The following is a 23,359-nucleotide window of genomic DNA, read 5'->3' as shown; positions in this document are numbered from 1 at the left end:
CAAAAGTGTCACAAAAACGTCATAGTCTAGTATGTTGTCAAAAGTGTCACAAAAACGTCATAGTTTAGTATGTGGTCAAACGTGTCACCAAAATGTCATACTTTAGTATGTCAGGGACTACGGATGTAAATTAGCATTGTGCTATAATCCGGCATATTTACGCCCATTTCTGAATAAATGGGCGTTCATTAATGTGTACTGTCCCTACCAAATAAAGAAATAAATAAAAATTAAAAATGTCATACTTTAGTATGTGGTCAAAAATGGTGAAAAAACATGTATGATATGTCATATTTTCTAAAAAAAAATTAATAAAATGTCATAATATAGTTTGGAGTTGTCTGTGAAAAAAAGTCACGTCATAAAATTGTTGTCTTAACTTATGTTATAGAAATATCAAAGTGTAATACATTCGTAAAATGATCATAATATGGCATGTCAAAAACCGACAGGAAGGTATTTTATGTCACCATGTAGTGTTGCTAAAAAAAATGACATCAATACCAATTAAATCAAGTTTTTTTTTATGCATTTCACATGCTAAACAATCAATTTTGACCAAAGTCCTTTACATGTTGTAAAATCAATTTTCACAGGAAACAAATATCTCATTCTATATTATGCCATAGTAAAAAGTCATAGCAAAGTATGTACAAAAATTCACAGTATAGTATGTAAAAACATCATAGTGAAGTATGTAATCAAACGTCACTGTTACGCCCAGCCTAGGGGTTCCTGAACGCAACATGAAGTGCCTGACTACATGTGTCGGAAGCAGCACACACAGCGTTTTCTCAAAGAATTTACATTAAATGTGTATCGAAAAGCAAAGGTGGAGGTTAACAAAAACAAGTCAAAGGTGAGGTGTAAATGAATTAGGGGTGAGCTTTATGCCAAAAATAATAAACAAAACCACACTAGTCCTTAGGAGGTCGACTTACCTATCAAAATAAAAGGACAAAATTAAATACAAAGTCTTCCCTCCCTCTCTAACTCAAACAGGTGAACATGAATAAAACAAAAAGTAGCAGCTCACTACAGTATCTTGTTCTGCTATACAACAAACAAATTGTGCTGGATATGTGTCGGTCTGGACGGCATGGAGGATGGCCCGCTGATCTGTCCCTCTCTGACCCAGAGGCAACGACATCCGGGTTTTCGTCGGCAGCCCGACCAATCCTGCGCCAACCCCACCTCCTGTCGTCCAATCCTGGCGGTGGTGCAGCGCAGCTCTATTTGAATATTCGACATGCACACATTACAGAAAACCACACTATACACATGACAGCAATGATAACAGTCACAAAAACGTCATCGTACAGTATGTTGTTAAAAAATAACGTCAGAAATGTTACACTTTAGTATGTCGTCAAAAAAGTCATAGTATGTCAACAAAAGTATCACAAAAACATCAAAGTATACTATGTCGACAAAAATGTCTTAAAAAAAGTCATAGTATGTCAACAAAAATATCAAAAAAACATAGTATGCCATCAAAATGTGCTAATTATTATTGCTGCTGTAGTTGTTTCTACAAGTATGTGACAAATAAATGTTAACTTTTTCAAACAGTTTTCGTGGAAAGAAGTTTTCAAACCTTTAGTCTCTAGTATTTTACTAGTCTGGTTGTTCCTCGGCTCTCGTCATATTTGCTCTGGCTCTCTATGTGTTTTACCAGATTCGGAAAAGGCTCCAGCAGAGTTGGCAGCGAGCAGAAAACCCAAATCAAGGCTTCAGAACTTCACTAGAGCACCTTGTTCTGCTATACAACAAACAAATTGTGCTGGATATGTGTCGGTCTGGACGGCATGGAGGATGGCCCGCTGATCTGTCCCTCTCTGACCCAGAGGCAACGACATCCGGGTTTTCGTCGGCAGCCCGACCAATCCTGCGCCAACCCGATCTCCTGTCGTCCAATCCTGGCGGTGGTGCAGCGCAGCTCTATTTGAATATTCGACATGCACACATTACAGAAAACCACACTATACACATGACAGCAATGATAACAGTCACAAAAACGTCATCGTACAGTATGTTGTTAAAAAATAACGTCAGAAATGTTACACTTTAGTATGTCGTCAAAAAAGTCATAGTATGTCAACAAAAGTATCACAAAAACATCAAAGTATACTATGTCGACAAAAATGTCTTAAAAAAAAGTCATAGTATGTCAACAAAAATATCAAAAAAACATAGTATGCCATCAAAATGTGATAATTATTATTGCTGCTGTAGTTGTGTCTACAAGTATGTGACAAATAAATGTTAACTTTTTCAAACAGTTTTCGTGGAAAGAAGTTTTCAAACCTTTAGTCTCTAGTATTTTACTAGTCTGGTTGTTCCTCGGCTCTCGTCATATTTGCTCTGGCTCTCTATGTGTTTTACCAGATTCGGAAAAGGCTCCAGCAGAGTTGGCAGCGAGCAGAAAACCCAAATCAAGGCTTCAGAACTTCACTAGAGCACCTTGTTCTGCTATACAACAAACAAATTGTGCTGGATATGTGTCGGTCTGGACGGCATGGAGGATGGCCCGCTGATCTGTCCCTCTCTGACCCAGAGGCAACGACATCCGGGTTTTCGTCGGCAGCCCGACCAATCCTGCGCCAACCCGATCTCCTGTCGTCCAATCCTGGCGGTGGTGCAGCGCAGCTCTATTTGAATATTCGACATGCACACATTACAGAAAACCACACTATACACATGACAGCAATGATAACAGTCACAAAAACGTCATCGTACAGTATGTTGTTAAAAAATAACGTCAGAAATGTTACACTTTAGTATGTCGTCAAAAAAGTCATAGTATGTCAACAAAAGTATCACAAAAACATCAAAGTATACTATGTCGACAAAAATGTCTTAAAAAAAAGTCATAGTATGTCAACAAAAATATCAAAAAAACATAGTATGCCATCAAAATGTGATAATTATTATTGCTGCTGTAGTTGTGTCTACAAGTATGTGACAAATAAATGTTAACTTTTTCAAACAGTTTTCGTGGAAAGAAGTTTTCAAACCTTTAGTCTCTAGTATTTTACTAGTCTGGTTGTTCCTCGGCTCTCGTCATATTTGCTCTGGCTCTCTATGTGTTTTACCAGATTCGGAAAAGGCTCCAGCAGAGTTGGCAGCGAGCAGAAAACCCAAATCAAGGCTTCAGAACTTCACTAGAGCACCTTGTTCTGCTATACAACAAACAAATTGTGCTGGATATGTGTCGGTCTGGACGGCATGGAGGATGGCCCGCTGATCTGTCCCTCTCTGACCCAGAGGCAACGACATCCGGGTTTTCGTCGGCAGCCCGACCAATCCTGCGCCAACCCGATCTCCTGTCGTCCAATCCTGGCGGTGGTGCAGCGCAGCTCTATTTGAATATTCGACATGCACACATTACAGAAAACCACACTATACACATGACAGCAATGATAACAGTCACAAAAACGTCATCGTACAGTATGTTGTTAAAAAATAACGTCAGAAATGTTACACTTTAGTATGTCGTCAAAAAAGTCATAGTATGTCAACAAAAGTATCACAAAAACATCAAAGTATACTATGTCGACAAAAATGTCTTAAAAAAAAGTCATAGTATGTCAACAAAAATATCAAAAAAACATAGTATGCCATCAAAATGTGATAATTATTATTGCTGCTGTAGTTGTGTCTACAAGTATGTGACAAATAAATGTTAACTTTTTCAAACAGTTTTCGTGGAAAGAAGTTTTCAAACCTTTAGTCTCTAGTATTTTACTAGTCTGGTTGTTCCTCGGCTCTCGTCATATTTGCTCTGGCTCTCTATGTGTTTTACCAGATTCGGAAAAGGCTCCAGCAGAGTTGGCAGCGAGCAGAAAACCCAAATCAAGGCTTCAGAACTTCACTAGAGCACCTTGTTCTGCTATACAACAAACAAATTGTGCTGGATATGTGTCGGTCTGGACGGCATGGAGGATGGCCCGCTGATCTGTCCCTCTCTGACCCAGAGGCAACGACATCCGGGTTTTCGTCGGCAGCCCGACCAATCCTGCGCCAACCCGATCTCCTGTCGTCCAATCCTGGCGGTGGTGCAGCGCAGCTCTATTTGAATATTCGACATGCACACATTACAGAAAACCACACTATACACATGACAGCAATGATAACAGTCACAAAAACGTCATCGTACAGTATGTTGTTAAAAAATAACGTCAGAAATGTTACACTTTAGTATGTCGTCAAAAAAGTCATAGTATGTCAACAAAAGTATCACAAAAACATCAAAGTATACTACGTCGACAAAAATGTCTTAAAAAAAAGTCATAGTATGTAAAAAAAAATATCAAAAAAACATAGTATGCCATCAAAATGTGATAATTATTATTGCTGCTGTAGTTGTTTCTACAAGTATGTGACAAATAAATGTTAACTTTTTCAAACAGTTTTCGTGGAAAGAAGTTTTCAAACCTTTAGTCTCTAGTATTTTACTAGTCTGGTTGTTCCTCGGCTCTCGTCATATTTGCTCTGGCTCTCTATGTGTTTTACCAGATTCGGAAAAGGCTCCAGCAGAGTTGGCAGCGAGCAGAAAACCCAAATCAAGGCTTCAGAACTTCTCTTTACTAAGTAATGGCTCTGCTAGCCAAAAGCTGCATTCATGTTTTTCTGCAGTTTGCTGGTTGAGCGCCAAGTAGAAGCATTTGTCAGATTTAAACGAAGTCTGAAATGAGAGGTTCTGAGAGCTTTTTAAAGATTGTCTGTGCTGGAATATATGTGAACATCTCTGTTTTATGTCTGTATTGTTACAGATCTCACTGAGAAATGTTTGTGACATTTTATGTAAATATAATGCATGTTATAAAAAATTGTCATATTATGTTATGAAATGCCATAGTATTGTATATTATAAAACTAACATACCATTGTATAATATATATATATATATATATATATATATATATATATATATATATATATATATATATATATATATATATATATATATATATATATATTTCGTAAAAATGCCATAGTATATTATGTTTTAAAAAATCCTGTTATTATATGCTTTTTTTTTTTAAATATGCAAAAATAAAGTATGCAAAAAAATCATAGTATGGTCCATTAATAAATGGTAACATATAGTAAATGAAATATAAAATAAAAAGTTAATAAAAAACTAAAAATTTGAAAATCTATAAATTTCAATTAAAAATGGTCAAAAATAGCGTAGTTTTGTACAAAAATCATAGCATACTAAACATGTCATAGTATAGTATGTTAGGAAAAAGTAGATGGTGTAGTATATATTAAAAACATGCTAACATATGATAAATGAAAAAGTAATTTTAAAATGTATAAATTTCAATTAAAAATAGTCAAAAAATAAGGTCCATTATCCATCCATCCATCCATTATCTATACACTGCTTAATCCTCACTAGGGTCATGGGGGGGCTGGAGTCTATCCCAGCTGACTCAGGTGAAGGCAGGGGACACCCTAGACAGGTCGCCAGTCTGTCACAGGGCTACATACAGAGACAAACAATCACTCTCACATTCACACCTACGGGCAATTTAGAATGATCAATTAACCTCAGCATATTTTTGGACTGTGGGAGGAAGCCGGAGTACCTGGAGAAAACCCACGCATGCACAGGGAGAACATGCAAACTCCATGCAGAAAGATCCCGGGAAAGCCGGGACGCGAACCAGGGATCTTCTAGCTGCAAGGCGAAAGTGCTAACCACTACACCACTGTGCAGCCAAAAATAAGGTCGTATTGCATAAAAAAAAATCATAGCATGCTATGTTCTAAAAATATACATTTTATTATATAGTGTGTAGTAAAATTGCTAACAGAATAAAAAAAAATGAAAAGTAGGAAAGTTAACAAATTTTAATTAAAAATAGTAAAAAAAATGTAGTATTGTAAAAAAAAATCATTGTGTACTACGGTGCAAAAAATTTCATAGTAGAATATGTTTTAAAAAAACTAGATATATAATAAAAATGCAAACATATTTTTAAAAAATCAATTAAAATAGTAAAAAAAATACATAATGTAGTATTGTATCAAAAAACAGTGTACTATAATAAAAACTAAAATGTTTTGTTAAAAAATGAGAGGCTTTGTAGCTAAAGCTTTTTATAGTCTATATGTTGTCTGTTTTCTGTGCACTGTCACACTGAACCATCTTATTCCAGATCTCATTTAGAAATGTTCACTAGTAATTATGTTATCAGATCTCGTCCTTGTGCTGAAACCAAACGAGGCCTGTCTAATTCTTTGTTACTTCATCATTATTAATGAAATAACAATGCAGGGGCAATTTAATCGCCACGCCGCTGCCTGCATCACTTTCACCCGTTTGACCAAAGTGACAGCAGTGAGACACTTGTTATGCAAACTCCAGTCGCTGCAATGTGAGCCCCTAAATTGCCGCCTGGTTGGAAACTGACCTTGTCTCTTCACACCTCTGCCTCTGTGTCTCTTTATCTGTTCTCCTTGGTCGACTTTCTCTGTTTCCCGCTCTGCCTCTCCCCACCCTGCACCAGATAACTTCCCACAGATGGCTCATCAGAAGCGCTTCATCCAGCGGAAATACCGACAGGAGCTGAAGGAGATGAGATGAGACGAGAGCGGGAGCGGCAGGAGAAGGAGACCGACGAGGCGGAGGAGGCCAGGAAGTGACGGCGCTTTTATTTTGGCGGGGTCGGAACCTCGCCTCCAGGCGAGAGCTTTGAGTCGACGACGATGATGGACTGGTTTTCTGTGGATGAGATTCAGGTGAAGACGAACCGCACTGCAAACATTTAAGAGTGAAATCAATTTTCTTGTCCACGATTTTCAAAGTAAAAGCGGTAAACTGAATTAGAAATGAAGGTGTCATGTTTTATGCTGAGTCAAAGGTGGCCTTATGTTCTCTCATGTTTGTGTTTGTTGACTCGTAATTAAATACACAGTGAGTTTTAAACAACCTCAAAGTGTTACTGACATGCCGAAAACTGGAAAAAAAAATGTTAAACATTAAATCACAACTGTAAATAAAGTCCCAGATTTCTGCTCCATCCAATCTGATTTATTTTTCTCTTTTGCATTAAAAGGCTTGAGTCAATTACATTCAGCCACTAGTATCACCATCTGCCTCACATCTGCCACTCATCCTCTAATAATCAAAATGTGATTTTTTTCCCCCTCTTTTTTCTTTAAACCTCTCTCTAAATCTGATTGGCTGTGTAACAGATCTTAATTATAGATCTAATTAACAATTTCCTCAGCTTCAGTCGCCTCTGGATCCAGCTATTTAACGACGGCCGTCACATTAATAACTATCTGACACGCAGAGTTGGAGTCTTTTATACTCAGATTTACTGAAGATAACACACCTGAGAGGGAGTTTAGATCGCTAGCCGGTGGCTGCTGTCACGTTTTCCTGAAAAGAAAACTCACAAAGACGGTGGATTTTTAAAGATATTTAATTGTGTCATATAAATATTCAGTACAAAATATCATGGTTTACAAAGCAGATCGATGAATGGCCCCTTACACTACCACAACCGCTCCGATTTTTGCTTCTACATCGACAAAACTCAATTGCTCGATCACATTGTCACCAACATAATATAGCGTAGTGGAGTCGAGGCCCCAGAGGCCCGACTGAGTATACACACCAACAACCACAGATCTATTGTATCTGGAGAATAAAGGGGACATCACTGTCACCATCTAGTTGCCTCAAAAAAAACATGACAAAAAAAAAACCCTGTTTCCTGTTATCTCAGCCGAGCATGGCGCCAATGCTCGGAGGCAATTATACTCTCCATAGGAAAACACAAGAGCTTCTTCGTAATGGCGATATGCTGACACCTCGTATGAAGACGGAAAAATGGTGAAGACCGAAGAAAAAGAGCTGCTTTCGGTGAGTACCACTGTCATGTTGATTTCCATTTGAGACCTCACATTGTACCTTGAGGTGGAGAAACAGTTTTCCTTTTAGACTGAAGGGTTTTTAAACCCATTAAATGCTTATCATGGCAATGCTGCTGCACTCGGAAAATGGCCACTTCACACAATGGGAGCTCCGGCTACAAGCTAATAAACAAAACAAGGGGAACACATGTACACGAGCGTCAAAGTGTTCTCCCCGCCTCCCCGACATCCTCCGTCTTATTAATTGGCTTGTTTATTGGGCTGATGGAGAGCAGAAGAAGAAAAAAATGACAATTATGTCATTGTGTTTTGTTATTACCATTTGAAATGTCTGATAAATGTCAGCCTCCTCAGTTTGGCCTTTAGCTAAAGCGAGGGCACGGCTTGTTTTATTATTTTTTTGGCTATTTTTCCCCACCCGCCCTCCCTCTCAGGCTGTTTATTGGAGGTCTCAAAGTAATTTGATAATGTTTAAGATTCATTTTCATGTCCTCTTTGTTTTCAGAGTCACTCCTCAGATTTGGGTTTCTGCTGCAGGATGGCGCTCTGACCTTCTTCGCCCAGATGAGGACGAAACCTTCTGGGTTTGAGAACCTAATTCCACTCAAAGGTCAGGTGCTCCTCGACGAGCATCTTATGGAAAAGGCTGTTTGTCCCAGAGGAAATCAGCCGGGTGAGGCCTGAACATTCGAAAGAGTACAGTAATGACTTTAAAGGGGAATACTGGCGTTAGTTTGCTTTTATGTTATTGGCATGTTTGAACTGCTATGTTACATTACTTTACATTCCACTGCGCAGGACAGATGATATCCATCAAACAAGACTTTTATCAGGTTGGGCATCGAGAAATGTTTCAAAAGTAGTCATCGAGAAGACTTGATTTCAATTCTGCTCATCGGTTCCTGAACGAATTCTGCTGATTAGTCCTAAAGAAATGAACATTTGTCTTGATAAATTGTAAATCTAACAGTTTCTTGATCAATACAAACCGTGACTGTCTTCTAACTACAACAACTGATGAATTAGTTGTCATCTATTAACTTTAATGCCAACTATTTGGAGAAAAATTCTTAGATTCCTAATGGATGATGACCCAGTGGGTCCACCTTTCACATTGAGTTACATTAAAAGCAACACAGCCAATGTTAGGAAGCTACACTGCTGTTGTTTTCTGTATTTTAAACAATTCAAAAAAACAACAAAAGCAGAGCTGTAACCACTATTTGATCAGCTGTCAACTAATCCGCCAACCAACATTAGATTCAAACTTACATAAACTTTTGGCCAACAAAAATAGAGCTGCAACTACTAAATTGCCAACTATTTAGATCATTTATTAGTTTCACCAAAGTTATTGTTCGTTTTTTCTGTTTTTTCACCATTTTCTGACATTTTAGAGATCAAATTACAAATCGATTGAGAAAACAATTGTTGAAAATGTTGCTGGAATCACAACACTCACAGAGGAAGTGTGGCTTTGTTGTTTGCTAAAGATACTAATACTTCTCTATAGCTTTACATAGAAATTAGCTGTTTTATACATGTTCAAAATCTGGCCTTGAAAGCTGCACCAGGCAGTGGTTCTATGCAATAAAATAAAGCCCACATTTGAATAAAGCACAGTGTCCTGTTCAGCCAGCTGAGATGCTGTAGATCTTTGCTGCTGGAATCAAATTAAAAAGACAGCTGTGGTCACTGGCAGGATTATCCGCCCACAGGAAGTGATAAATCAAATTAAGGGGCGAAATATAAAACTGTCTCTTTAACACCTGCTAGTGGTCGCTTTGCTTTAGTAAGAAGCTCTAAATTCCTGTTGTCAGTGAAGCCTCCCTGGTTAAATACAGCTCAACCTGAACAACAAATGTGTTCCCAGAGCAGCCGCTACTCACTGAGCAAGATGATGACGCAAAGCAAAATGGCCACCAGGGCTCCGGTGCTGAGTCCTGCCCTCGCCGTTAGTGCCTCGGCGTTGCACAGCTTCATGTTGCCTTCACGGTCACAGGTGCAAACCCTGATGGTCAGTGTGTTGGTGCTGCTCTGCATGGGGAACTCTTCATCAGAAATGACCACGGGGACGTGGTAGACACTCTTCTGGAGGCTGCTGTAGCTGTTCCTCCGTGTGAGGATCCCGGCCGTGTTGTCTGACAACAACACAATATCCGGTTACTATGCAGCCATCAATAACCTGCATGAATATTTCACAGTCTACATGTGCCATGTGAGATATCAATAAAACATCCGCAGTGCAGTTCTAACAGTTTGTCACCATGTATACATGCCTCATGGGAACTTTTTACAGATGATTCCTCAGCTCAGAGTTTGTTACCTTTGTTGTCACAGAGAGAGAAGTTGGCTTTTCCAGCAGCTTCCTGTGCAAGACCGAAGAAGAAGCGATGTCCTGCAAGCGGATCATCAGGATCCGTGGCGCTGATGGTTTGTATCCTCTGGAACAAGAAAACGACTGCTCAGTAGCACAGAAACCTCCTGCAAACACATTTAACCCTATGGAATGAAGATGAGGTTGTAAATGCTCACAGGGTTTAAGAACCAGGCTAATTCCTGGGTAGATTTTCTGTGGTGCCAATGAAATCACAATGTAAAGTATAAACAGTATTCATTTTTGACAGTCTGGTCAATATTTGTGCAATACTTCTATCACTGAAATAAGAAATGTCCTTTTAAGATGCATTTTCGTGTTGATTTTTTTGCACAGTTACTTTTGTAATGTTGACTACAATCTTTTAAAAAATGTTTCCCCCTGCACCATTTAACAGCAAAAAATACCAAAGAATCTTCCGATTTCCGATTTTCTGACAGTCTTTCAACTACTCATCAATGACTTGCTGTTCCATTGAAAAACTTAACCAAATCTAAGTTTAAAATGTGATATTTTGCAGTTTTCTCTAAACAGATTTTGTAAAAACGAAAAGCCATTATTAGTTATGTGACAAAAATTCTGGGACTATCCAACCGACATTCATAGCAGATTCAAGACAAATATGGAAGCAAATTAAAAACATCAGTTGTGAAGAGTTTATCTCAACACTGTCTACAAACAGCTGCATTTAAACTCTGTATCTATGTTAGTTGTTGAACTTTGTAACTGGATAGTTTCGCCTCAGCTAACCTGACTGGTGTTTAAATGGTACATTATTAGTGGCAGCTAAGTTTGGTTGGGCTGTAAATTGATCGTTTCTAAACAGAACAGTGTGATTAAATGAGACTGAGTAAATTAAACACCTGGCACATGAAGGTACTACATGTTTTATACACAATAGGCCACATATAAGGTAAAAGGTCCTTCATGTAATCAGTGATATTAAAGTGATTAATTTCTCTCGGCGTGCGTCTCTCCAACAGTAAACCATGTAATTAAAGATATCCGCAGTACAAGCTCATTCATGTTAACATCAGTGGCTATGATAAATAACCTGGCTGTTTAGTCAGATTAAAGGGATCCTTTGGTCTTTGGGGAATTCGCGAAGACAAACAGTTAAGGGCGAGCTAACGAGTAACAAACCTTGAGAGTTTTTCTGATGGTGTGCAGAGACACAAAACAAGGCTTAAAGGACTCAACAGACACACACCTAATACCTGTTTTATGTACATTACAGGAGTCACAATTTGGCAAATTAGCATGTTGTGGTTGGAGTAATGAGTACAAGTGTGGATTAAGCTACATTAGCTTAGCATTATGGTACTTTTAGGACCTGAAACACAGTATTTGTTTACTGTAGCACTGCTGGCTTTTTACTAAACTGCATGAAAGTTATCTTAGTAGTTCTGTCCCTGCCTTAATCAAAGTCCAGTGTCATAAATATACTTTAATCTACATTAGTTCTTGGTAGTAAATCTAATTAAACATACCAATCATTCAATCTTGCTGGTGTCAATGTTTACTGCACATATCTAAGAATGTTCTTTATTACAGATTTCATATGATAGGATTCTGAAATTCAATTCAAATTAGTCAAAATTCAATTACCAATATGTCTGCTTGGGATTGTAACTATTAAATATTTCATTACAGATATCTAGAGTACAGTGAATAAAAAATACATAAGAGTTCTACAGTTCCTTTTAGAGCTGGCCAATTTGAATTTGAGATATTAAAATGGAATTTCTACCAGTTAAAATATTGTAGATATCCTCAGTGATACATATCTGAGATTAATAAGCTAATTAGGGTGATATAATTGTGTTTTTACTGCTTCTAAAGGTTTTATTGGTTTCATTATTCTCTTGATTTTCATTCATTTTAGCTTCATTGTCCGGCTTTGTCTTGTTATTTTTGCCCATTCTTAAAACTGCTTCATAAATTAGGTTATTGTGATTATCATTGTAACCGAAAGGGTTTGTTGATGTGTCCGACCTGCAATTATTGGTATCTGAAATAGGAAGTTACCGTTCCACCAGCTGTAACTCTTTTTCAAAATGCCGAAATTCAATTAAACATATCTGTTATAATCAGTATTACTAATGATGAAGGATTTAGTGGTATCTATAATTACACTTTTGTACATATCTTGATATATAGATATAAATTAACATTTCAATGTGTCAAATTGTAATTTTCACAGGTGAAAACTAATTTGCTACTCGTCTGGCCCACTGATTAAATGTTAAAAGGGCTGCCCTGCTGGGGCCTCGAAAGTTGTTTTTTTTTTTTTTTTTTTGCTCGAGACTTGATTATGAGCAGAAAATATGGGACTTTACAAGTGAGACTGAAACTGACATTTATACCTCATGTGTCGTAACATTTGGGGGTTTGTAACTTGAGAGAAACGACCTCCTTCAGCCTATCTGGACAAACAAAGTGTCCTTAAAACTTTTCATCATGTAAAACTCTGCTCCCCAGAAACACTTCCTATATGGAATTGCTTAAAATACATGGAACATATTTAGAAATCAACCCCGAGGCCTGTTAATGACACACTAAAGTGGAAGCAGATGCATAATCCTGACGAAGAAGTGGTGATGAAACCATGACGACGGCCCAGTGTTTGGTAAGAACCAACCTGATTAGCCTTCGCGTTCTCACACACAAACGTCTCATAATTGGTGGCAAATGTTGGAGCGTTGTCGTTGACGTCCAGCACTCTGATGTATACCGGCACCCGGATGATCTGCTGCGGGTTGTCTAGGAAACACAAAAGGTGGCCACAGTGAGTTTACACAAATAAGTACGTGTGTGCAGCTTTGGCCCTTCGTTTCCAAGCAAACTCATTAATATCTGGATGCTACACTTAGTTATTTCATTTCTAAGTGTTTTCTTCTCTGAGCTGCTGTTACTGATGTGAACTATCTCCATGAGAAGTTTTTCTGACAAAACAAATACAAGTGAGGGAACTTGGTGGAGATATTATATTCAGTGCCTATTACAAGTATTCGCCGTGCTTGAAGTTTTCCCCTTTTAGTGCTTTTCAACATCAAATCATGGTCAACATTAAACAGATCTATAAGGTAATGCCAATTAATTAGTATATACTTTCTGGGGTGTCTGTCTCGTTCCCTCGCGCGCGCCGCTGCGCGTGCACGCTGTCAAGCTGTGTGTTTAAGATGTCACCTTTAAAGTTAGATCTCAGCATTTCTTGCTGCTTTTTCACCAGCTCGCTTTGTTTAGCTCTCATTACAGCTTTTTCGAGTGTCAGTTCAGGGTCCATTTGTAACTGTTCGGACAACCGTTGATCTCTGAGACCCACTACAAGTCTGTCCCTCACCATTTCGTCATGCAGAGCACCATACCCACAGTGTTCTGCCAGGCAGTGCAGCGCGGTGATGAAGCCGTCGGCCGACTCACCCATCTCCTGTTGCCGCTGGTTACTTTTGGCCCTCTCAAATATTACATTCCTGCGAGCTATGAAATGAGCGTCCAGCTTCTCTTTGACAGTGTCGTACTCACTCGCTTGCTCAGCGGTAAGGTGCAAGGAAACCAGAATATCCTCCGTCTCTTCGCCCATTGTGTAGATCAAAGCGTTAACCTGGTTCTCGTCCGCTTGTGTGTCCAGACCAGAGGCGACACGGAACCTCTCAAAGCGCTTCATCCACTTTGGCCAGTCTTCATTCTTGAATGAAAACTTCTCCGGTGGGGTGACTTGAAACTGGTTCATTCTCATCGCGCGGCTAAGCTAGCAGCTAACGTTACTGGCTAGCTAACTTTCCATCTATCACAACCACGTGATGCAGCGTCGGCGGCCTCAAACATATATATTCTCACTTCCTATAAACTTCACGTTTGACTTCTGACACCATATTCTGTTGTTCTCAGGTACAATAATAAACCTACAGGATAGCCACCGGGACAAACACTCACCATGTTGTTTCACTTGTCCGTCCTTTATTGTTCTCCCCCTCCACACCTTACAGTCCGATAGTTCCTATAGCACATAGGGACCCATCACTACATCTGTCTCTTACTGATTTTACTTTTTTGTTATTCTAATTATAGAATGAAAATCAAAGCATTTTTAAAAATTCATATATCCCTTTTGATCATGAAAAGGAAAAACGCCTTGTATTTCAATTTTAATTCTTGTATTTTAAAACGAAAATCAAATAACCACTGTTTTTTTTGTTTTTCAATACCCGTTTCAGAACGGAAAATCCAATTGCCAAAATATACGCGGACCCTCTAACATAACCTGTGAAGTCTCACTGATATGAAATGATGTAAGCTGTGAATCAGGAAAGAAGCAATTAACAGCAACAGTTAGTGCTGTCCAGTAACTCTGCAGTAACTTATTAAGGCCAAAGAGTGGCAGCACTTCACAGCAGTACAGCAAAGAAAAGCAGCCCATCCCATAGTGATCAATACAGAAGAGCAATGGAGTGATTTAAACATCTCAGACAAAAGATGTTTTTTTAAAATTGTGCTGTATAAAGAGCTGCACTTTGACCGAATTCAACATGTCAATACACATGACACTGATCAGCAGTTACTGATGTTATAAAGTGGGACATTTCACTCCACTGTGTGCTTCAAATGAAATGCTTGTCAAACATGAACAAACAACAACATTGGGATGCAAACAAACAGTGTCCATAGCAGATACACTACTTTCTGCAACAATTTGTAAGCATCTCAAATCTCAATTCAGTGTTAATTATTACACTATACATGGTGTTGCTTGAATAACTAAAGAAGTGATTTAACAAAGTGTGTGATTGTGGTGCCAGTTGCAAATTTTGAACAGAATAACTTAGTATCAAACACCACTGTGTTCAAAGTAGACAGACTTTCCAAGCTTGTTAGCATTTAACACTTACGTTTGCTTGAATGCAACACTCAAAACATGGGATTTCATTAGCAGCTACACAGTAATCAGTTGGTGCACGGATCTGTACACTCTTTTACATAATACTGTAAAGGTACATGTTCAACTTTCTATAGAAAGGTCCAAAACATAATTGTCAAAAGCTGCCTAACTAAAACTAATGGCAGGATTTAGCTTATTGGGAAACTTTAAATGGATATTCTCCTCACCGCAAAACTCTTGCAAAAGCCATTTCGATTGAAGAATAATATGATTTTGAAAAAAGCAATCTCAAAACGACAGCAGTGAAAAACAACAGCAGCAGGAGAAGCAACTAGGATTTGATTTAACTGCCCTTTTATGCTGAGCACCTATTGTAAATAGAAAACGTTCCCCTAAGTGAAGATTTATATGACTGGAGTTGCCAAATGAGAGAAATAACATTGAAGAGAAAAGAGAAGGTGAATAGAAGGTCAGGATAGTAAAGAAGAAGAAGCAAATGGAGTGTGAAGGGACACACAGGAAACAGTGCAGGGAAATGAACACCATCCACCAACCACATGTTGGTAAATTTAGGCTCAGTCTCCGACGTTTCCCTGTTTCTGTTACTCAGGAAGGTGAACAGCCACTGCTTCAAAACACCATTTCAGTCTATTTGACATTTACTTCAGTGTCAGCTCCCACTGCAGTCCAGCAGTTACTGCATGTAGATGTTTTCTAGCAGACCACTTTCTAACTCAGTTGTGTGTTGATCCCTGAGGCTGACAGTCAACTATTACAGGGGACTGCCATGACATTTGGTACATACATTCATGTCCCCCTCCAGATGAATTAGAATAACTTTGGGGATCCTGTAACTTTTTCTCCAGTGGCATTATCTTGTCTCCATTTCCCCCACTGTCTGTGTCTTCTGGTTAAAAAAAAAAAAATTATCGGTCTTTTCACATCAAACTAAAGTCAAGTTTTATTCCCACAGTGGTCAGCTGATCTCCCCTCCTAATTCACTAAATCTTTCTCATGTTTCCTATGTGGCTTTTGAGCGTTTCCTTGTCAGCCTGTTACCTGGCAGAAATATTTATTCATTTATCAGTTGTTGAAAGAGCTGTGGAAAGAACAATCCAAAAACTGTTTCACATTCCACATGTCAAGTGCCACACGATCACTGGTGCATGTGAAAAGGCAATTAGAGTGATTTTTAAAGACAAAAATCCATCTGCCACAGAAGGATCAAACAGAAGAAGAGTTAAGATTTAGATTCCACCATGACTGCACATCTTCCAGCCTTTTGACCCGTCCCTGAACATACCGTGACTGTACAATTTATATGGACTCAGCAGGCCCAGTGTGTCCATAGAAGATGTGACTCAATTAACCTACTACACTGAGCGACTCTATATTTAGTGCAAGAGCGCATTCAGTAGTTTGAGCCGACTTCCTTCAAACTCAGGTTGTTCCGTGAGTTGGTAATTTTAGACACCAGGTTCTGTTGGCGTGCCATCGAGCGCTGCAGGTCTCATGTCTCCCAGGATAACTGCCCTCCTGTGGGTCTCCCACTGGGTTTTTCCTTGTTAGCACCTCCGCTAACGTCACCTGCCTCACGGTTGGCTGGTTTCCTGCCTGTGTCCTCGCAGCCTCTGTGGTCCTTTTCACTCACTGTCAGTCCCCGGTGGATCAGATTCCTCAACACATTTTCCAATGGCCTGCGCTGTCACTGCCTGCTGCTCAACTTGACAGATCTTCAGTGAACCAGTCAGACACCCTGAGTTCCAGTTCAGCTCACCATCTTTCCCAGTTCATTAGATGCTACATCCAAGTGTGTTCTAGAGGAAGACCGGCTTATAGTTTACATGACCTCATTCAAACCTGCTGATTTGGATTACTTACAAAACTGCTCAATATATCATAGCATAGAGAGACTAAGTTAAAATACAACATGAAATTTCTTTTGTTTTCAACTCTGCTGCTTGAGGACACGTTTCACTGCCAGTTCATGGTACATGGCAGATTTGCAGGCTGACATGACTTTGGTCCTAATGACATTTATTATGAGCTTAATTAGATGTACAACGGGCCAATGCGGCTACAAAGATAAATGCAGATAATTGAATTCTGGGCAAAGGTTGACTGGAGTACACGTTACTGAAGTAGTCTATCATTTCTGGCTGACAAGGTGAAGAGCTGCAAAGAGACAGATGATGACAGTGAAAGCAGCAGAATGTCAAACTGGGAAGATTGAAAGACAGAAATAAAATGTTCCCCAACATTGAAAGACAGAAATAAAATGTTCCCCAACATTGAAAGACAGAAATAAAATGTTCCCCAACAGTTGATGCAGTTCCTCAAGTTTCCCCAATGCTGGGTCTTCTTGTTTGACTCACGTAACTCAAACAATGAGGTTATTTTTCCTTCCCAAAACAGCACCGCTGATCTGCTTTATTGTCCATCAGTGAGTGTGTCCTTGAACAAGGCCTGCAGCCTCACCTGCTCACTCAGTGTTAAGTTTCCTTGGATGAGAGCAGCTGCTAAATGCAAGTGGAAAATGTACCAGCATGTGAAGACCATGGTGGAGGCAGAGGGTTCTTATTTCTATTAGAAAAAAAAAACAAAGCGGAGAATGAAACCAATCATAGCCATGAGACGAAAGCATGCAATAAAAAGTGATTGTGTTCGGCTGCTTATTGAGAGTTATCACCATGTACAGTAAGTTTTATTCACTCCAGTTCTGCCAAGGTCGAACCAATGCCACTATGCTTCTCTTCTCACTGGAGAGAAGCAAACCTTTGCTCATGATTCACATGAAAAAGATAATTGACAGAATTTAAATCAGTTATGTGATATGTATTTTAAGTTATCACACAGACAAACATGTTCTCATTATCTACTTATATGGAATCGTATTTGATATATATTGTGATAAATAAAGTATGTGAGGGATTGTGCACATTTATGATCTGTCTTTGTGTTGTTTACCTCACAGTTTGCTTCTTTTGCTTCAAATGTGTTCAACGCATCAAATAACCTCACACTTTTTGCACACATCTCACCATAATAACATTCCAGCGCTATGCATTCGTGTCAGCGCCTCACGGGAGCAGATCATCACAGAAACACCCATTAACACCTGAAAAACCACCATTTACACTTATGTGTCCAGAGATCCAGGCTGTATTTTCAGGTGGAGCATTAACAGCATTTTAATGCTTCCAAAATAATTGTTGTTTTGGACACTGGTCTAAAATGAGTAGGAGTTCTTCCCAAATTGACAATAAAATGTCTCTTACCAGTATAAAAAAGTATAAAAACGTACATTTGTTGTCACTCCAGTCTTTCACAGAAATACTGCATATATTTTCCTTCTGAATTTGGCATTTTACTGATAATGATGAATCCTATAAAAATACAATATGATCTAATACGTAATATACACACCTGAATGTGGTGTTTACACTTAAATATCACTGCCTCTGGTGTGATAAGCAACTTTTAAAGATGCATAGCTTCCACAGTGCCTGGGAGAGGTTGTTAAAAAGTAATATGTGGAGAATAACTTTGCATTAAAGATGAGGAAAATCTGTCCTGCCAGCATAGGCAATATCTGAATTTCCTAAGGTGAGGGTGAATGAAATGCAGACACATGGACAAAATGTGAATTGAGGATGTGAACGAGACAAAGCCATAAAAAACTAAAAACTTGGGATACTTCTTCATTTAAAGCTCCAGTCGGATCAAGCTGAGACCAGTCATTACACACCAGTACCTGCATGCAAAACCTTGCTGAAAAAAAACTTTTAAATTCTAGTGCAGATTCCAAACTTCTTTAAGATATGCAATATGGCAAGACATCTAGAAGTGTTGGATGTGAACCCAAAAAGACAGTGAGGGCATTCCTGATGGATAAAAATACAGGAAAGGTTATAAACAGAGAAAAGGGGGCACTCCTTAAAAGCTTGTGAGTATTTCTCTCAGCGTACTCATCACATAAAGTTAATTATGAATTGGAACATGCGACACATTTTCAGACAGTTGGGAATAAGATGATTTTAACAAACTTAAAAGGGAAAAATTGTATGTCAAGAAGTTAAAGAGTTTTCCCAATAGCACCAAATTACTGTTAAATGTTTGAAATTGGGTGACAGGGTTGATCAATACTGGTGCTAATTTTGTTTTGATGAATTTAGGGATTGATCCTTATTTACCTCTCAAAAGGTGCACACAATGTTCTGGCAAAAAGCAGCCTGACAGATGATGTTTAGCCATATTAATTTAGCTTTCTAAGTCAGACCTATTAGGCAGGTGGTTTAAAAGCTGGGACTGATTGGTGTGTGGCAACCTGTTACCAGAGGACCCGAGTGGAGAAATGTGATGAAGGAGAATACAGCTGCAAGCTCCAGGAATAGCTAAATAAAATAAAGTAATGCGGCTTTTATTTTTTCTTGTTATATTTACCATTGATTTTGATTATTGGATCATTTGTTATTTTATCAGTGATGTTAATTTTCACGTGTATCTAACAATCTATTAGCCTCTAAGACTTTTTTTAGATGTCTAAAACCCAAGGTCACTTCCTCAAAAAGCTTGTATGATATTGATATGATTAGGACACAAAGATAAGAACTTACGATACTGAAGCAGCAAATCCTCACAGGAATTCTCAGTCATTTAGTTGCGATAGTGAATAATAAGGATACTATTGTAACAAAATGACTTGTGAACATGTGTCAAGGTTTACATTTAAAGAACTGAAAGATTCCTTGTTAAAAAGTTTAGGTATTTAGCATCAACAACAGCAACTGCTTCCTTAGGTTGACTTCAGGTGGGCCTCTCTTTGTCCATCTTTCACATATGACTTCTGCAACACTGCTGCTGTTTCTGAGATCCACAAATGTAATCTCTAGCTTACTGCTTATTTTGCCCTGAGCTGAGCTGCCAGGTTAATGCTACACATTAGGCTGCTTACTGGTGTAATGTTTCTTTAAGAAAACAGCTACTGGCAGAAAAAAACTTTAAACAGAAAAAAAAATCAAGCAAAATGTTAAAATGTTATAAAATATGTTTATTGCTAAGTGAAATGTATGTTTTTAAAAAAAATTGAAACAGGCTTAGAAAGAATGTAAACAACAAGGCAACCTCAGTAATAATACTCAGTATGGTTAAGTTCATTTTCTAATATGAGAATAGCAAATATTTTAAATATTCCTCTCAGCCCTCTCCCTCCTCTCTCAGGCCTCAGAGTTGTAAACAGAAAGGTCGGAGGCCATGGTCACATGCAGTTCCCACGGAAACTGATTGACTGGTCTCTTGACTTTGCCCTGCTGACCTCTGCCTTCCTTGATCATCAGCTGGACGTCCTCGTCGTCAAGGATACGGATAAGGTCGCCCTCGGGGTCGCGGTAGTTCAGGGCAATATCATCCACCTTGAAGACATCCCTGAGAGAGACAAGGACAGGGAGACAGTGTCTTCAGAACAGCTTTTCTCTCAGATATTTAAAACCCCAGAGATGTTTCTCTTGTATTTCTCTGTGCCACAGTGTGACGTCACAGCAGTCAAACTAAAAACACTACTAAGATTAAAGAATATCTGAAATGTTAAGCAAACTTCAAAGAAAAACATACATTATTTTTCCAGTAATCCTTACATTAATTATATTATACAATTGTTATGAATTCCAACTACATCTACACACCTTCTTGCTCTGGTAGATATCGATAATGATAATGATACAAGAGGGGACAAACAGCAACAACCCTTTTGACAATCTTTATGGGAAACAAATCAAATCAAAGCTAAGCAAGTTTGACTAAGTCAGAGGTTTGCAAATTTGCCAACTGCAACATCCTCTTGATCATATTACACATATGTGCAAACAGGTTGTAATGTAATGTAAAAGTTAGACCTTCTTCGACTGTTTAAGTTGACCACAATAATTTCTATATTAAAGAATTTGGACAAATTCCCTGGAAAAATCCAAAGAATGTGGAGTTCATGTTTGCACCTAAGTGGCTCTTCTGCTCTCCTACAGTGCCAATACTATAAATAGAGTCCGCTAACATCAACGAATGACCCGGCGCAAGTTAGATTGTAGGACAGACTCCACATAAGCACAAAAAACTACAACAAAAACTAACTTTTATCTATTAAAGCCCATCTGGAAATAGAGGACTATGACCAACATCAGGGCACAACTGTAGTCATCATCCCAGTAGCTTGTCAACAAGTGTGGACTGTATAGAAAAGATGGACGTAGAAAATGCGACATCACCCTTTTATTGGGACTGTTTTGAAGCTTCTAAACTGTGACAAGCGTTGAGTAGCTCTGACTGAAAACTCAAGTACACAGTTCATGCTGATACGGCAGCAACCTGTCAACACAAGGTAGTCCCACCCCAAAACACAGCCGCCTTTATCAACTATTTGCTTCTAAATTAAGCAGAAGTTACAAAATAAGCATCATACTGAATTGAAGGAGACTTGCAGCTGGCCATTGAGAGCATGAGCTCATTAGAAAAATGATGTCAGTAGATGGGAACCACACATTTTCTTGGGTCCTTTCACCACTCAGCTATGTGAGTTGGAGGTAAGAATACTCCTGGGACTCCTAACCCACTCAGTGAGAACCAGAGAAACCTCTTGGTTGAGAAAAGAACAAAACGAAGTCCAGGTCCTTTCTGCTGCAGCATTTAGGATTACCAAGGATTACATTTCTGACCGACACGTGGCACAGACACATTTACTGAGGTAACAAATCAGGTGAGGAGGGTGAGTTTCTCCTAGACTTCTATACAGTCTGACTTCTTTTTGCAACCAGAGGAGTCGTCTACTGCTGTTTCATTTTTCAGACCTGGATGCTACGTCCATCTCTTATATGAAGTCTGTGGCAACGAGATGCTGACTGCAGTTCATTTACATTGACCAGTTGCAGCACCTTTTTTGGCTGCCTGTAGAGCCAGTCAAGTCTTTCTTTCTCTTGATTCCCAAGGGAATAAAAACAGCCATCCATTCAGAATTTCCAGCTAGATAAATCGAGATATCGTGTGGAAAAGGACACAACTTGTAGGGTGCAAAGCGGATATAGTCTGTATTTTTTTGTATTAAACAACCGCCAGTGTCAGTCATAATAATAATAATTGTAAGGGTCTGGAGAGAACCATTAACATTTTGCTGTACAAATTATCACCAGGACACCAAATAAAGAACCAAAGGAAATGGGTAACAATAGGAAACAAGTTAAAAACACCCTCAGTGGGCATTTGTTTGACTACTCATCCACTTTCTCTATCGTCATAATGTTTAGCACGAACAGCAGTTAATTTCTTTTAATTCCATGGTTTAATTTGATTTTAGACCCCCCAAGTAGAGTCTCCTTATGTCAACATAATCTAACACGGGTGGTTTAGCAACATTTGCAGTTGCTTCACTGCCTGCCGTTTCTACGTTTCTTCCACTTTCCTGTTTTAAACAACACAACCATCCCTCTTCTCTCTTCCCTACTTACTGTCTCCTCATACCTCCATCACCGCCCTCCCCTTCCTGTTCTCCTTATTCCCCTCCTCCCTTTATCACTGTAAAACCATATTAAAACTCACGACCAGGGTCTCATCCATCCTACTCCAGGGCACAATATGCCTGAACACAGAAAAACAATAATGAGCAGATAAGCGGCGGAAATGGACTGATTATGAATGGGGAGAGCTAATCATCACAGCGTTCACCCATCTAAATTACCAGATAATGAGAGATAGAGGGAGAGGCAAAATGAAAGAGAAAAAGACAGAGAAGAACAGATATGATGGTGTAATGAGCATATGCATCCGGTGATGGTGGTGCTGTGGGGGGTGGGGAGGATGGGGACAGAGTCGGAGGTCCCGCAGGAACTAATTTAACGACTGGCAATGATTGGCAACCGGCAATTTGCAGGTTTGCTGTGCACAATGACTAAATATTCTGCCCCTCAGTGCAGGCCAGTGAATTAATGGACCTTTTCCCATCCTTGTTTGTTGTGGAATTTCAATGCAACTTCACTTACAAAACACTGAGGGAATGAAAAGCTGAACATGGGCCCACAAAGGTCAGCAATCAGCTTAGTTCATCAGTTCTTCTTATAAAGAAACACTAGATATGTAAATCTGTTGTGCTCCGCATTGACCCAAGAACAAAAGCTCAGATTTGCGATTTAAATTTCCATCTTCTAAAGTCTAATTTATTAAAA

At 38.9% G+C, this 23,359-nt stretch overlaps 2 protein-coding genes across 10 annotated transcripts in view; both read right to left on the bottom strand.

The window, feature by feature from the left end:
* Window positions 1-507: 507 nt before the first annotated feature.
* Window positions 508-14,206, bottom strand: LOC111580779 (cadherin-6-like). Of its 6 annotated transcripts, XM_055010356.1 has the most exons (10): window positions 13,700-14,206; window positions 12,918-13,039; window positions 10,226-10,343; window positions 9,789-10,040; window positions 6,429-6,739; window positions 3,728-4,071; window positions 3,018-3,361; window positions 2,308-2,651; window positions 1,598-1,941; window positions 508-1,232 (listed from the first exon to the last, which is right to left on the bottom strand). In XM_055010356.1, the coding sequence occupies exons 1-5, from the start codon at window positions 14,013-14,015 to the stop codon at window positions 6,669-6,671; spliced, it is 879 nt and encodes a 292-aa protein (XP_054866331.1). In that variant the 5' UTR covers window positions 14,016-14,206; the 3' UTR covers window positions 508-1,232; window positions 1,598-1,941; window positions 2,308-2,651; window positions 3,018-3,361; window positions 3,728-4,071; window positions 6,429-6,668. The 6 variants fall into 6 exon arrangements, 5 of the variants coding, with proteins under 5 accessions (XP_054866331.1, XP_054866330.1, XP_054866332.1 ...); XM_055010355.1 differs by having other exon boundaries at window positions 508-1,941; XR_008601533.1 differs by lacking the exons at window positions 6,429-6,739; window positions 9,789-10,040; window positions 10,226-10,343; window positions 12,918-13,039; window positions 13,700-14,206 and adding an exon at window positions 4,438-4,732 and having other exon boundaries at window positions 508-1,941.
* A 293-nt stretch (window positions 14,207-14,499) lies between these two features.
* ncf4 (neutrophil cytosolic factor 4) overlaps window positions 14,500-23,359 on the bottom strand; it is a 45,188-nt gene continuing 36,328 nt past the window's right edge. Inside the window, exons 10-12 of one of the 4 annotated variants that reach the window (XR_008601532.1) lie at window positions 22,737-22,776; window positions 20,470-20,579; window positions 14,500-17,738 (exon numbers count right to left, since the gene is read on the bottom strand). Coding sequence is in view for 3 of the 4 variants with exons in the window: in XM_035942981.2 (XP_035798874.1) it covers window positions 17,638-17,738; window positions 20,470-20,579 (211 nt within the window). In the remaining variant the exon portion in view is untranslated. Of the gene's footprint in view, window positions 17,739-20,184; window positions 20,580-22,736; window positions 22,777-23,359 lie in introns of those variants that run through there. The other 3 variants (XM_035942981.2, XM_055010354.1, XM_023298423.3) reach the window with 3 other exon arrangements.

This window comes from Amphiprion ocellaris, chromosome 4 (assembly GCF_022539595.1).
Source record: "Amphiprion ocellaris isolate individual 3 ecotype Okinawa chromosome 4, ASM2253959v1, whole genome shotgun sequence".
NCBI lineage: Eukaryota > Metazoa > Chordata > Actinopteri > Pomacentridae > Amphiprion > Amphiprion ocellaris.
Note: the sequence above shows the minus strand (reverse complement) of the source record. Positions and strands in the feature narration are given on the sequence as shown.

What these genes read in the sequence shown, in the direction of transcription:
- LOC111580779 (XM_023288672.3), bottom strand. Translation starts at nt 14,015, where the DNA reads ATGAGAATGAACCAGTTTCAAGTCACCCCACCGGAGAAGTTTTCATTC. An exon ending in CTCTCTCTGTGACAACAAAG is followed by an intron (nt 10,041 to 10,225) that starts GTAACAAACTCT and finishes TGTTGTTGTCAG; the next exon opens with ACAACACGGCCGGGATCCTC. An exon ending in TTGCGTCATCATCTTGCTCA is followed by an intron (nt 8,580 to 9,788) that starts GTGAGTAGCGGC and finishes TCGAATGTTCAG; the next exon opens with GCCTCACCCGGCTGATTTCC.